The sequence below is a fragment of the Trachypithecus francoisi genome, unplaced genomic scaffold (genome assembly GCF_009764315.1).
Source record: "Trachypithecus francoisi isolate TF-2019V2 unplaced genomic scaffold, Tfra_2.0 Lachesis_group0, whole genome shotgun sequence".
In the NCBI taxonomy this organism is placed as follows: domain Eukaryota; kingdom Metazoa; phylum Chordata; class Mammalia; order Primates; family Cercopithecidae; genus Trachypithecus; species Trachypithecus francoisi.
The window spans coordinates 116,601,559-116,617,863 of record NW_022681453.1 but is presented as its reverse complement, the minus strand read 5'-3'; the positions used below and the strand labels follow the sequence as shown (position 1 = coordinate 116,617,863).

Below are 16,305 nucleotides of genomic sequence, written 5' to 3'. Positions count from 1 at the left end.
GTACAGACCAGTTTCTGCAGTTACTGCTCTTGTTTTCAAGAGTCTTGTTGTGTACTAATTTACTTGTTACTGCCCTTTATTTTTTTCTTTGCAGTGCAAAGTGCTGTAATTGTAAAAGGTGTATGTATTTGAGGATATGGCAAGTTAATAATAAATTCTTCCTTCTAATCCCCTCAAATGTTGATCATTAAAAACACTGTAATGTGAAATACTTTGTAACATGCATGCGTTTACTATATACTTAGTCTTTTTTTTTTTTTTGAGACAGAGTCTTGCCCTGTCAGCCATGCTAGAGTGCAGTGGCACGATCTTGGCTCACTGCCAGCTCTGCTTCCCGGGTTCCCGCCATTCTCCTGCCTCAGCCTCCTGAGTAGCTGGGACTACAGGCGCCCACCACAACACCTGACTAATTTTTTGTATTTTTATTAGAGACGGGGTTTCACCATGTCAGCCAGGATGGTCTCGATCTCCTGACCTCATGATTCACCCGCTTTGGCCTCCCAAAGTGCTGGGATTACAGGTGTGAGCCACTGCACCTGGCCTACTATATACTTAGTCTAAGGATAACATCACAATCTGAAGCTTTAAGTTGGTGAGCAGAAATACAATTTAAAATCATAAGCTGGTCAATAATTTGTTCTTCTGAAAAAATGGTGTCTTTGGTTTCACACAACATGTTCTTTTTCCAGATCGTTTATTTCTGAATACTCTTAATATAAAGTATACATGGTATGATCTCATTTATTTACTATCTCCTCACCTCAGTGAACATAGACATACATGTTACACATATAAGAGCTATAGAAGGGTATATATGAGTTTTAACAGTAGTTGTCTCTGGAGGTAGGTGCTGTGGTTTCAATGTCCCCCTCAAAACTCATGCTGAAATTTAATTGCCATTGTGATGGTATTAAGAGGTGGAACCTTTAAGAGGTGATTAGGCCATAAGATCTCTGCCTTCACAGATTCATTGTTATTATCATGAGAGTGGGCTTGTTATAAAAGCCAGTTCAGCCCCTTCTTGCTCACTGGCTTTCATCTTCTCTTGCCCTTCTGCCTTCCACCATGGGATGCAGCACGAAAGCCCTCACTAGATCCCAGTGCCATGCTCTTGGACTTCTCAGCCTCCAAACTTGTAAGTCAAATAAGCTTCTTCTTTTTTTTTTTTTTTTTTTCTTGAGACAGAATCTCACTCTGTTGCCCAGGCTGGAGGGCAGTGGCATGATCTCAGCTCACTGCAATCTCTGCCTCCTGGGTTCAAGTGATTCTCCTGCCTCAGCCTCCTGAGTAACTAGGACTACAGGTGCACACCACCACACCCAGCTAATTTTTGTATTTTCAGTAGAGATGGGGTTTTGCCATGTTAGCCAGGCTGGTCTCGAACTCCTGACCTCAGGTGATCGTCCCGCCTCAGCCTCCTAAAGTGGTGGGATTACAGGCATAAGCCACCATGCCAGGTCAGTTTATTTTCTTTATAAATTACTCAGTCTGTGGTATTCTGTTATAGCTACACAAAATGGACTAAGATAGTAGGTTTGCGAGTTTTCTGGTTATTTTTGCTTATAAGTTTCCGATTTTTCTGTAATAAGAAAACAAATTGTTTTTAACAACAAGAGGAGAGTTGTGGTTAAAATGTGTAAATCTGAGAAATACTGGAAGTATCCAGAGAATATCTAAGCCTTGCTCCTTGCCATGCCATTTTCTATGTGATTAGTGTAGTCTAAGATGCAAATCTGAATGTGTTACTCTCCTGCTTTGTGTCAATCTGCTCCAAAGGTATTTTAGTGTCACTGTTCATACTTACTGTGTGCAACTCAGTCATCTTTCAGTTCCCAGTGACAGAAATCTCATTCAAAATAACTGAGAAAAAATGAGGAATCTGTTGGCTCATGCAACTGAAAAGCCCAGGAATGGCTTTAGTCAGGCTAGATCTAGGAGTTCAAAGATGGCATTAAGGCATTGTCTTCCTGATCCACCCCTTGGTTCTGTTTTTTTCATGTTGGTTCTATTTCTAGACAGGCTCCACTCATGTGAAGGCAACATAGCCATTGGTTTCTTCAGGTCCACATGGTCCTTAGAATTCAAGATCCCTGAGGAAATGAGAAGACTTCAATTGGCCTGGTGTGAACTGGGTGCTCATCCTTGAGGCCAATCACCGTGGAATGGAATGAGGAGCACCACAGAAGGGAAAGGAGTATTTCTTAAAGGGATTCTAGTCAGACAGTGACTTGCCACCTGTATCCCTCTCTAGACTCTTCTCTTTCCCAGCTGTACCTTAACTAGCTTCAGTTTCAGGGGATGCCATGATCACTCTGTTGTCTTATTTTGCACATCTTGCTGCACTGGCCCAGAATTCCCCTATTCTTCACTTGGCTAATACCCACTCATTCTTCAAGATCTAGCTCATGATACTTCTATGGGATGCCTTTCCTGACCTTCCTAATCTGGGCTGGGTATTCACTTATGTGATCTCATAAGCATGTCACAGATACTCGACATTACACAACACCATTGCCACTGTTTGCATGAATACTTGTCTCTCTTACTAAACTAGCTTTTTGAGTTTTGTGATTGCACAATGCTTAGCACATAGTAATCACTCCACAAATGTTTGTTGAATGACTGAAAGATAATATTTGTGTTGTTACGACCCTGTTTTGCTTCTCCCATTTAAAAGATGCTTCAGGATGGACGTGGCGGTTCACATCTATAATCCACAGCTTTGGGAGGCCAAGGCAAGAGGATCACTTGAGCCCAGGAGTTCAAAGCCAACATGGGCAACATAGGGAGACCCCATCTTTATGAAAATTATAAAAATTAACTGGATATGGTAGCATGCAATTGTAGTCCCAGCTACTTGGGAGGCTGAGGTGGGAGGATCACTTGAGTCCGGGAGGTCAAGGCTGCAGTGAGCCGTGATCGTACCACCGTACCCCAGCCTGAGTGACAGAGTGAGGAGACCCCCATCTCAAAATAATACATAAAATAAATAGAAGTTGCTACAAAAATCTTGACTTTTTATTTAGGAGTAAGACATAATCTATCCAAACAAAACATCACATAACACATGTAAGTTACTAAATTTGTGACATGAAATGCGAATAATATTAAAATTGAATTATGCTAAGTATCATTGGCCTTTGAATATGTTATAGTCCTATTTGAAGCATTGGTGGATCTGATTAACTAGGGCAGGGGTTCTTAACCTACAATCCACAGACCTCTAAGGGATTCACGGATATAATTCAGAAGATACATGAACTTGGACGGGAAAAATTAACTTTAATTTCACTAGCCTAAAACTAAAATTTAGTATTTCCTTCAATGACAAGTGCAGACAGCAATCCACAGTTGTACTAGCAGTAACTGACTTTGTCAACAGGAATCAGGTATTTCCATGTTACATCACAGTTGGTGCAGAGATCTATGTTTTATGCTACTTCAACATCATAGCAGTTATTACATCCACTCGTAGATCTGGCTACACCTATAACTACCGTACACCTATAACTACCACATAACAAATTAACTTATTTTGGTAGCTTACACTCAGTGTAATTGGTTTCCTTTGTAACCCCATGCATTTCCTTTTCTGCAATTAAAAACATTATTCTGGCTGGGCACGGTGGCTCATGCCCATAATCCCAGAACTTTGGGAGGCCGAGGCAGGTGGATCACCCGATGTCAGGAGTTCAAGACCAGCCTGGGCCAACATGGCGAAACCCTGTCTCTACTAAAAATACAAAAATTAGCTGGGCATGGTGGCATGCGCCTGTAATCCCAGCTACTTGGGAGGCTGAGGCAGGAGGATCGCTTGAACGTCAGGAGGCGGAAGTTGCAGTGAGCTGAGATTTTGCCACTGCACTCTAGCCTGGGCGACACAGTGAGGGAGACTCCATCTCAAAAGAAAAAACAAAAAACAAAAAACAAAAAGACAGTAACAACAAAAACAAAAAAACCCATTATTCTGAGGCGTCATGACACAAAAAATTAAAGTCATCTGGGAAATCACTGAAAATGAAATAAGTATGATGATCTGACCCCCCTGAAATTTAACTTTTCTTTCTCTCTTTCTGTCATGTTAAGAAGAGATCATAGGCCTTTTGGACAATCCTAAAACTATAAACCTCAGAAAATATGTCCTCTCTCAGACTGAAATATCGTCTGATTGGAAAAGCCACGAAATTAGTCTCAAGGGGTCTGTCTGCTCAGTTGGACAAATGAAATAAATGCATTGGGACCTACTCAGAAACTCACAACTAACTGCTTTAGCCATTGGTTTAAGGGCTTGCCAAAGAAGGCAAATTTAAATTCATCTCCTTGTGTAGTTATCTGCATGACATCCACTAGAACAGGATTTTAGTTATCAACACTCTTACAGCACGCTGTATAAAGTTATGAGAACTTTTCTAATGTTTGGTGATAAGGATCTGACAAAGAGGTAAATTCCTCATTGGAATTTTTGTTCCCTAGGAATTTCTCCTTGATATTGGTCTTGATTCCAATAAGAAACAGATGGTTCTTTATATTAAGATATTATGAGGAGATACTACAAAAGTATAGGTATAGGCCACCCACAGAGGAAGCACAGTAGCTTCTGAAACTCCAGGCTAGTAGCAGCAGAACAGACATCATCCTTGGCCAGAAAGGAAGAGTGCAGGGACTGGCAACCTGGAAAGCAGGGAAAGGGTTTGAGAGAAGTGACCTTTGGCTGCTAAGGCAGCCCCCCAACCCTAGGAGAAGAGCTGAGAATAGGCACCCTACCATCCTCTGATCTCTGGCCAGGACACTCCTTGGCCAAACCCACTCAGAAGCCAGGAGGCATAGGAGCCCACTGCTGTGGTCCATTTGGGTCAGCTTTGGGGGCAAGGGCAGAGTAGAGTGGGAGGGGAAAACAAGAGATACCCAGCATACATAGCAATTTGCTGCCGTAGCACTTCACACACTATTTAATGGTGCAAGAGGGTAGAATTGTATTTTTATTCATGGTTGTGCCTAGTAAAATTCTGGTACATGGTAAGTGCTCAGTATTACTGAGTGAATGAACAAAGACCTGAAATACTGCTGAAACAGTAAAAGCAAATTACTACACAATTAGGAGGAATTATTTTCAGACATAGGATATTTAAAACATCACTCAAATACTGGAGCATGATTCAGCAATAAATTCTATTACATAAACCAGGTAGATAAATGTCACAGCTTTAAAATATAGTTAAGTAGAGTTGATCCTTGCTATTCGTGGATTCTGTATTTGTGAATTTGCCTAACCTAAAATTTTGTGGTACAGCAAAAAACTTGCTGTACATATATCCTCAGCTGAGGTTGAACAAGGCCATGTTCCAGCTTTCATACTATAAATGTGTCCTTTTTACTCTAATGCCATGGTTTTTGCATTTCTGTTCTTTTTTTTGATTTCACTGTTTAAAATGGCCCCCAAGCCTAGAGCTAAGGGCAAAAAGCTGTTCCTAAGGGCAAAAAGGCTGTTGTGTGCCTTATGAAGCTTATGTGTCAGATAAGCTTCATTCAGGCATGAGTTACAGTGTTGTTGGTCATGACTTCAAGGTAAATGAATCGACTATATTAAATAAGGTGTCTTTAAACAGACATTTACATGTTGACTGCTTGATGAAAATGTGACCAGTGGTTTGCAGAAATCTAGCCTTGTATTTCCCCTAGGTTCTGTATTTGCTAATTCAGTGTTCGCAGTGACTTTATAGAACATAACTACCTTGAATAATGAGAATCAACCATACTTGCTGTTTTCCAGTTCCTAATAAAGATTTAAAAAAAATTCAATTTACAAAAGACACAAGTTGATTTTTCTTGTCAGAAGCTAATTGATCCTCATGATGTAAAACCAGAAAGAGGGGGGAAACACCAAAATTCATCACCGCTGAATAATTTCCATGTGATATATTAAAATGTATTACTTCCTGACTAGTATTCAACTAAATCTATATTATTTCAATTAAAGTTATCTAGGCCATATGGTTTGAAAATTTAAAGATCCAGTAAGAGGGAAAAGGAAAAATACCTTATTTAATACATTGACTTTAAGAACAATCATATATGCATTATTCTTACTATCTGAACTTAGCCTCTGGTTAAATCCAATCCTGCTTAGGCCAACTGATACCCTCTACAATAAGCCCTACATGATCAAAAAGCTTCATGCTTCTACTTACAGCAGAATAGCGAATGTGAAGTTCTTAAAAAAAAACAAAAAAACAAAAAAACCCACCATTCTATTAACAATTATAAACAATTTTCCATGCTCTGATACAAGAATATTTAATGTTAGCCAAGAAAGATAGCCATCTATTCCACTGAGGATTGTAATAGAGGCAGCCTTTTGATTTTTGTATTTGTTTAAAGTATACAACTTGAATAGTAAAATAGAAACTGAGCTGAAAATTCGAATTCACTTTCTAACCATAGTAAGAATGATATTTCCCCCCAGGGATCACCAAATATTTATAAAAATTTGTACTAACATTCTGTAAGAATCCACACATATCAGTAAGAAGCTGACTTTCCTGTTGGCCATGCTCCAAATGTCTTTAAGACTAGACAAAGTACATGTATTATAAAAAATTTCAGGATAAACATTGAGTGCCTGGGTATTATCACAGTAATAGTAAAGGTTAATGAAATAATTTTTATTTCTGAAAAACACCATGTTTATATCCCAAAATAGGTATCAATGTTACTGGTGATAAAGAAACCCAGAAGCCAATATTATATATACATGCTTACTGTGGAAATGAAGTAGTAGAGCTCTGCAAATGGGAGGGGAAAATACCCAGGCACTTCACCAATGAACATTTGTTAAAAAAAACTCTTAAAGTGATTGCAGCCTTGACATAGTTGCATTAACATCAAATAGCCACATTTCTGTCCATTTACAGGGACTACTATAAAGAAGCAATCAAGCTATGTTTAATAAAATGTGTCAATGATACATAAAACGTATTTTTCACAATTAGAAAAATTTAACATCTTTAATTCAAACACTCAGATGAGAAACAGACTAAAGCAAAGACTGACATACACTACCTATTTCAACCACAAAGCAAAATGCTCTCACTGTGACTGAAGGAAAATCATTTAATATTCATTATTAGTTTATAAAAGTATAACTCCAAGGAATGATTATGCTCATAAGTAAACAAGAGTTTTCAAAGACTTGTAACTAAGATGTATAAGACATAAAGTCAAACTGCAAAACTAGTTCAAAGCAATTAGAGTCCGATAGTTCTTACATTTTATTATCTTTATTTTAAATTTGATATTTTAGAATAGGAAATTATCTTTCACAGCAATGCCTCCTGGTCTGATAATACAGTATCTCATTTCTGAATGTAAAGATTTAAAATAAATCAAAATGAACATTAAGGCGTACAAAGCTACTTTAAGTCTGCTCTTATTTAATAAAGATCAGTTTTTGCTCATATTCAAAATACATGGAATGTTGGCACAAAACTAAAGCTGCTGTAGAAAGATCACAGATGTTCTGTGGGTTACTGAAACTTCCATTTCTCTAAAAACATACCCTTACATGGTCTTAATTTTATGAATTTAAGTGTTGAGAAATATCTAAATAATAAGTAACAATTAAAATAAAATGTTTTATTTGCAAATTATGTACAGAATACACTTTACGTTACGACAATGAAATGGGGAGGGAAGTGGGAGAGCCATCACTTTCCAACACATGCTGTTCACTTTCTCTGTTGGAGATGACCATCTTTCTCTGAGTCAGACGTACAAATCAGTGTGGATTTCCTACATTGGAAAAAGAATTTAGCTAAACCAGAAGTGTTGCTGCATTGTTACTAGTTGGCTTGTTTCCACAAAATAGTTTTGAATTCTGCTAACTCAGAATCTTAAATCTGGTATAACTTTATAATGAAAAATAAAAGAACTATCAAGAACAATGAGTTTACGCATCTTAAAGAAACTGTGAAATGGCTACATAACTATGCATAATGTGAAATGTTGGAGTTTCTTTGTTCCTTTTAAAGTTATTTTTGATTAGTCTAACAGTAAAAAGCCATAAAACTATCAAAAATTGCCATTAATGTAAATTTAACTGTGGAAAGTACATCTTTGATAACTGTCAAAATGAATAAGATCTACTTACTGTAAAATTATCAAATGGATAAAACATATTCATGGCTTTAAACTGTACCAATAATAGTGCCAATATTCTATAAAATGAAGGACTGAATATAACTGCTTGAATGTCAAATATATTTCAGTAAATAGATTTAAAGAATGCTACAAATGCCATGTGTTCAATATGGTAATCAGCCAACATAGAAAATCCAACCTTTTGTACTTATTCATTCAGTCCCAAAATTAGTCAGATTATGATTTTTCATGTGAAGATTTAGGTGTTTCTCCATCATTTTCCTCTTCCTCCTCCTCTTCACAATCCCCATCTGTTTGCTGTTCCAGTTCCTCTTTTGTTATCATTTCAAAATCATTTCCATTTCCACTACTGTGTTGGGATCGATCATCTTCCCTCCTGTCACTGTCCGTGTCTGAATGCCGTTCTCCCCCTGAGCCTTCTGTTCCATGATTTCCTGGTCCTACTTTCCCCTCCTCATCTTCCTTTTTCTCACTGTCTGACTTTTCCTCACTGTCGGACTTCTGTTGCTTTTTGGTTTCAGACTTCTCATCTTTCTTTAAGTCTGCTTTTGGTCCTTTGTATTCATGTGTGTACAGAGGCCGGAAGGAGTCAATGAAACCCACATCAGCAGTCAGATTTGGCAAGAACCAAAAATGGTGCCTTCCTCCAGTTATGAGCCAAATGATGAGAAATAGAATGCATCGAGCTGTGGGGAGAAAAATTTCTCTAATTGAGTAATTCAAACGTTGCCTCAGAAGGGAGTATTTGTTAATAAAAAGCTGGGAAAAGTTTTATTACCTGCACATTTCATACACCTTAAATATGAATATTTAAATCCTGATTAGTGCTGAGCGTGGTGGCTAAACCTCTAATCCCAGCTACGTGGGAGGATTACTTGCGCCCAGGAGCTCGAGGCTGCAGTGAGCTACAGTAAGCTATAATTACACCACTGCATGCTTGAAAACAAAACAAAAAAATTCCTGACTAGTTTAGCAGCTATCGCAGTATTCTAGGGGCACAGCATGTTGCTCTGAACTTGAGGTCACAATGCAATAACGTCACTCTGAAAAAAATTACTTCTTTTTTCCATCTGGGTGTTGTTTCATGGATATACACTTCTGATTTATGCACTTTGTGATATTATGCTTCAATACACATAGCAATCAGTTGGGAATTTAAGTATTCATAAGATCATGGTGTAGGAAAAGAATAAAATAAAGAGATGAAAAGGTGTTTAGGAAGGAAGCCTTTAAGAAGGAAAAGCAGGGCTACATCCTACTTTCCAAGGCTCTAGGCCCTTTTGCCTTTGTAAGGAACTTACTCCACAAAAAATATTAAAATTATATTTTCTATACATTTATGACTATTTTCTATACATTTGTATAAACATGAATAAAATACCATATAGGTTTGCTAGTACATACATGTATATACATTACTACTTCTGATTTAAAAGAAATAAAAATGAAAATATTTCTGTGGACCCCTATATGTATCTTGGTCCAAGGCATGTGTTTACTATGCCTAAAGGATAAATTAGCCCTGGATAAGGAATCCCAGTATTAAAAAGTTTCCATCTTTTAATCCTTGTTGTCTTATTTATTTATTGAGGACAAGGTCTTGCTCTGTCACCTAGGCTGGAGTGCAGTGGTGCAATCATGACTCGCTGCAGTCTCAACCTCCTGGGCTCAAGCAATCCTCCCACCTCAGCCTCCAAGTAGCAGGTACATGCCACCGTGGCTCCGCCAATTTTTGTATTTTTTGTAGAGATGGGGTCTTGCCATGTTGCGCAGTCTGGTCTTGAACTCCTGGGCTCAAACTCCCAAAGTGCTGGGATTACAGGTATGTACCTATCATCCATTTATCTAATCTCTTCCTCTCTCTCATCTGTCTTTTCTCCCTCTCTCTCTACCTACCTACCTATCTACTTTCATAGACAGGTTCTTGATATGTTGTCCAGGCCAGTCTTGAACTCCTGGCTTTAAGTGATCCTCTCACCTCAGCCTCCCGAGTAGTTGGGATCACAGTTGTGAGCCACTGAACCTGACCTTTTTATTTTATTGATTAGGTAAATTATTTAATTTTTGCTTAAAGACCAATCCTCTCAGTATTAGGAAAAATACAATGTTAAAGAAAGCAAGATCACTTAAACACGTAAGGTTTATTCTTTTATTTTATAACACTGTATTTTGACAAAACTGTAGAAAAATGGAATTTGAATTTTAAATTTTTTAGTAATGAGTTATTACAAACCCCAATATTTAGTTTTCTCTGAATTTACCAATTATGTAGAGCTGAGTGATTTTTCCTGTTTTTTAAAAGGTCATGATAATTATGTGACTGTTACAGACTAATCAATTATGATAGGATTTTTGGTTTTGTTTTCTTCAGACAATTCTGTCACTGTTTTCATATAAAGGCTGAAATAAGCTAATCTATGTGTCTTCCATTATTTTGCTTTGTATAAATGGAAGAAAATTGTTATAACTGTCTTGACTTTTAAAAATAGCTATTTTTATTTTCACAAGAATATAAATATTCTGAAAGACTCCTGTACATATTAGAATCTTTCGTGGTATAAACAGAAAAGGTAAATATGCTTAAGATTATGATTTAAGAATAAATTCCACTGATAAACAGAGATAATGAATTTAAGGAGGCTGTACATTTTTTTCTCCAATTATGATGCAATGATAGGTTTTACAGGATTGAAAGGCAGATGGTTCATAATATGAAATCTTGTATCAAACCAAAGAAAAAGCAATACAGAAATGGCACAATTAAACCTAATTTCTTATCACATACAAATGGTACGGCAGAATGCTCATGTTTTACAGTTTTTCGCTATGTGGCACTACATTACCAAGAGTGAAAAGGGAAGAATTATGGGGAAGCTGTGACATGTACTATAATAACATTCCTACACTAAAAGTGACAGATTTTAGAAAACTGCCAAAGGTCTTATTTTAAATGGCATTATTAACAATGCATATTCAAAGAAACGCCAAATATAATTTTGACCAATACATAATATTTCAAGACCCTGACTCTTAAAAAAAAAAATCAGCTTGGCATGGCAACATGCTCCTATAGCCCCAGCTACTCAGGAAACTGAGGTGGGAGGGCTGCTTGAGCCCAGGAGTTTGAGGGTACAGTGAGCTATGATTCATTCTGTCATGGTACTTTACCCTGGGCAACAGGGCAAGACCCTGTCTCCAAAAAATGAACATATATATAAATATAGATATAAATATATATATTAATAAAATATATATAAAGACTTCAAAGATAATATAAAAGAAATAGCTAATTATTTGAAAGTATATTTGGAATTGCATTTTCTAAGAGAATCAACATAAAAGGTTGGTTTGTTTCCTGGTATAATTCAGAAGACTATTTGGTTCATAATGAATATTTAAATCCACAGCATATTTACAATGAAAATTTATTTAAAGAGACTACTGAAGAAACAATATTTTAAACAGCAAAACTATATAATAACCATAAATTATTGTGTAACACTGGTTTAATTTAAAAATAAGCAAGTAGAGTAGTTCTATTCAGTGGAGCTAAACCTTTGCTGAAAATTTCCAAGGAGTTTCTAAATTTCAGGAATTTGAAAGGCAAAAAGCACCAATTTTATTATGTCTAATATCAGATCAAAGTTTATGACTTTTCCTTCTTGATGCAGGTATTACACTGACACTAAATTCAAACAGGCTTAGATATTATTTCTTGGCCACAAATGTGCCCGTGTTCCATGCAAAAACAGCAGGGGATTTTTCTGCTGCTAGAGAAAGGAGGCTGGGCACGGTGGCTCACACCTGTAATCCCAACACTTTGGGAGGCCAAGAAGGGCAGATCACCTGAGGTCAGGAATTCGACACTAGCCTGGCCAACACGGTAAAACCCTATCTCTACTAAAAATACAAAAATTAGCCGGATGTGGTGGTATATCAGCTCACTACAATCTCCACCTCCTGGGTTCAAGCCATTCTCCTGCCTCAGCCTCCGAAGTAACTGGGATTACAGGCTCATGCCACCAAACCAGCTAAATTTTTGTATTTTTAGTAGAGATGGGGTTTCACCATGTTGGCCAGGATGGCCTCGATTTCCTGACCTTGTGATCCGCCCACCTCGGCCTCCCAAAGTGCTGGGATTACAGGTGTGAGCCACTCTGCCCGGCCCTATATTGCTTTTTAACTATGAAAGATGGCTGGGTGTGGTGATAATTTTATAATCCCAGCACTTTGGGGGGTCAATGCTGGAGGATCAGTTGAAGTCAGGAGTTTGAGACCAGCCTGGGCAGAGTGATACCCTATCTCCCCCACAAAAAGCCAGGGATGATGCTATGCACCAGTAGTCCTAGCTACTTGGGAGGCTGAGGCAGGAGGATTGCTTGAGCCCAGGAATTCAAGGCTGTAGTGAGCTATGATCTCACCACTGCACTTCAGCCTGGGTGACAGAGCAAGACACTGCCTCTAAATGAATCAACTATGAAAGACCCCAATCATCTAGAAATGTGGAAAATTCATTTACTTAGGTTTTCCTATTTGATTTTTAAAACATTAACTCCTTACTGCATCTAATATTTTGGTACCTGGGTGAGAATTAATGATTTTTCCCCAAATGGCAAACCAATTGTTTAGAATAATTTATTAAATATATGCATAGATTATTTGGGTGTTTCGTTTGTTCTAAGTCAAAATTAAAAAATGTTTTACTGGAAGTATTATGTCTAATAAATGATCTACCATTGCAAAAATATTAAAAGCCTTTGCCGTTACTAATTCTTAAAGCACATCTATTTGCAGATTAAGATATAATAATGTATGGTATATTTCAAAATAACTAAGTAAATTTCAAATGTGTCACAATAAATGATAGGCAAGAAAGGTGAGGGATATGCTAATTATGTTAATTAGCTTGAATTAAACATTCCACATTGTACACATACACCAAAACATCACATTGTACCCCATAAATGTATAATTACGATTTGTCAATAAAAAATCTTAATAATTAAAAAAAAATTTTAAAGATGTATTAAATCCTTTTTCTGCAGACAGAACAGATCTTATCAAGCCTGAGTTTTGAGATTTGACTCAGAATGTAGGACCATATACTTCTTGATTTCCCTCCATTAATTTTTCTTAAGCTTTACTGAAGTTCCAAATTATAGTCCAACTGCTCAGTAGCAACCTTCTTGAGGTCAATTTTATGACAACAATACTTACCAACAGCAAGGAGAAGAATACTGGCTACAAAACAGCCTGCACCCACACTGAGGTAATAAACACCTACTCTCATTTCTGCTGGCCAAAGTGGGAAGAGGGTGGCTGCTATTACTGCAATCACTGGAACAAGAAATGACAAAGTTAAACTTTTAGAATAAAAACTTAAATGGTATGGCTGCAATAACAGAAACAAATCCCTAGGGGAAAAACTAAGAAACATAAACACATTGAAATACAAAATTGCCATTTTTATAGGTAAAAAATGGTCAATTATGAGGAATTTCATATTGTTCAACCTAACATTTTATACTGTTCTTAAACTAGGTTAGGAGTTTTTATTAGTGTAAATTACATATAATTAGAAAAAAAAGTGCTATGTAGAAATTCAAAACTGTTACCTCCTTAATTTATCAACTGCCCCCATTTTCAAGCTATATCTACCTTATTTAAAAAAAATTAAGATATCTGCCTACTGAGTAAGGGAGCTAAAAGAAACAACAGAACAACAAACCCAACAAAAAATGATTCCCAAGACCCCTCTCTGGAGATTCTTCTTCTGGGGTGGAGCACTGACATCCACAGACTGAAAAAGATTCCCCAAGTGATTTTACTACAGCTGTTTTTTGGTACTTAGGGAAACTGTTTACAAGAATCTCCAGTTTTTTTGCAAGTAAAGTGAGGATACAAGAAATAAGTATAAGAAATCAGAAGCCTGGTTATTAGGTCTTTAGAGTAAGACCAGGATTAAAATTCTAGCTCCATCACTAATAAGCTATGTAACCCTGGGCAAGTTACTTAACTCTTTGAGACTAAGTTACCTTATATTTAATAAGTGTCTGTTCCTATTTTTCAAAGGTTGTTGAGGATGAAATGATATATTGTATGCAAAATATTTAGCAAAGTGACTAATACTCTATTATAAAAGAGTTATTTTGCTTTTTGAAACAGGGTCTTCCTCTGCCACCCAGGCTGGAGTGCAGTGGCATGCTCTCGGTTCACCACAGCCTCGACCTCCCAAGCTTAGGTGATCCTCCCACCTCAGCCTTCTAAGTAGTTGGGACTACAGGTGTGAACCACCACACCTGGCTAATTTTTTGTAGAAACGAGGTTTCGCCATGTTGCCCAGGCTGGTTTCAAACTCTTGGATTCAAGCCTTCTCCCTGCCTTGGCCTCCTAAAGTGTTAGGATTACAGGTGTGAGCCACTGAGCCCAGCCTAAAAGAGTTATTTTGAATGGGATCCTACGATATCATATTGACCAAGCTTATTTTAACTACTACCTATTTTTTTTTTCTATTTGTTAAATCATTCTTTCCCCACAAAACCTCCTGGAATATACACCGTTAAAAAAACAAATCAACGGTAATCCCAGCACTCGGAGACAACGAGGCAAGTGCCCAGGAGATCGAGACCAGCCTGGACAACATGTTGAAACCCCATCTCTACCAAAAAAATACAAAAATTAGCTGGGTGTGGTGGAGTGTGTCTATAGTTCCAGCTATTTAGTAGACTGATGTGGGAGGATCACCTGACCCCAGCAAGTCGGGCTGAAGTGAGCCATGATTGTGCCACTGCATTCCAGCCTGGGTGACAGGAATGAGACCCTGTCACAAACAAACAAATCAAAAGGTATAGATAAGTCTTCATCTAATTCTTATTCCACTTCCCAGAGGTTAAGTACTATTAAGCTTACCTGTATTCCCAGAGACTACCTATATATAATTAACTAGTTACAGAGACTTTTTTTCTAAATAAGTAAATGAGCTTATATTATTCTTACTCTTCTGTAACTTTCTTTTTTTTTTTTTTATCTCTTCTAGGTATAATACCCTTGCACATGTACATTTGTGCAACTGTGATTACAGCATAGGGTAAATTCCTTAAAGTGGAATTTATTAGGTCAAATGGTATAAAGCATTTCAAATTTGAAAGATATTTGCTAGATTATACTCAGGTATAGTCTAAAGGATTTGGAAAAAAACAGATAATGTGTCAATGCACACACTTCGTGCAACTGTATGGGAACAGCCATGGAATAAATTCCTAGAATTGCTGGGTCATTGCAGACACATATAAAATTTCAGAGATACTGACAAACTGTCCTTCACAAAAACTAAAACACTAGACATACCTATCAACTGAGAGTGTTGATTTTTTTCTAAGACCTTTAATGTCAAGGTTTGCAAGCCTCTTAATCACTACAGCTTTAATTTGCATATATTATGAGTGTGATTAAGTATCACTCATGATGACTGGTCACTGTATTTATCTGTTAACTACTTTAACCATTTTTCTATCAGTTTGTAAAGATCTTTGTTTTAATGTGTCTCAAATATTTTCCTTAGTTTATTATTTACCTTCTGACTTTAAAGTATTTTTAAAATGACAACTATTTTATGTTAAATTTAGGAACATTTTCTTTTATAGTATCTGCATATTGTTTTCTAAATTTTAGATTGCACTTTAAAGCTACTAACATCTCACTACTTACCAAGAATTAATCCCATGACAAATGTTTTAAAGTGAACTGGGTCATAGATCCATACATACACCTAGAAGAATCAAGAAACCTCAGTGCTTAAAAGTTCTAATGTCACATTAGAAAGTAACGCTTAATTCTACATTTTAGGTCCCCTAAAGCAGTCATCAACCTCTTAACGTATGAGAAGTACTTTCTAAGGTAATAAATTTCAAATATCTTTCCTTCAGCAGTAGTGGTTCTTCTGGCACTAGAAAATGATTATAGGAAAACTATAAATTCTATAAAGCACTTAAGTAAATTTGTATATTCTCACATACATTTAAAAATTTGTTTGGCCAGGCTTGGTGGCTCACGCCTATAATCCCAGCACTTTGGAGGCCAAGGCAGGTGGATCACTGGAGGTCAGGAGTTCGAGACCAGCCTGGCCAACATGGTGAAACCCTGTCTCTA

The 16,305-nt window shown here is 37.0% G+C and overlaps 1 protein-coding gene across 1 annotated transcript in view; it reads right to left on the bottom strand.

Moving 5' to 3' along the window:
* Positions 1 to 4,948: 4,948 nt before the first annotated feature.
* The window catches only part of SEC62 (SEC62 homolog, preprotein translocation factor), a 30,676-nt gene continuing 19,319 nt past the window's right edge, over positions 4,949 to 16,305 (bottom strand). Inside the window, exons 6-8 of the mRNA XM_033211673.1 lie at positions 15,865 to 15,925; positions 13,375 to 13,494; positions 4,949 to 8,843 (exon numbers count right to left, since the gene is read on the bottom strand). Coding sequence (XP_033067564.1) covers positions 8,374 to 8,843; positions 13,375 to 13,494; positions 15,865 to 15,925 — 651 coding nt within the window. The 3' untranslated portion in view covers positions 4,949 to 8,373. The remainder of the gene's footprint in view (positions 8,844 to 13,374; positions 13,495 to 15,864; positions 15,926 to 16,305) is intronic.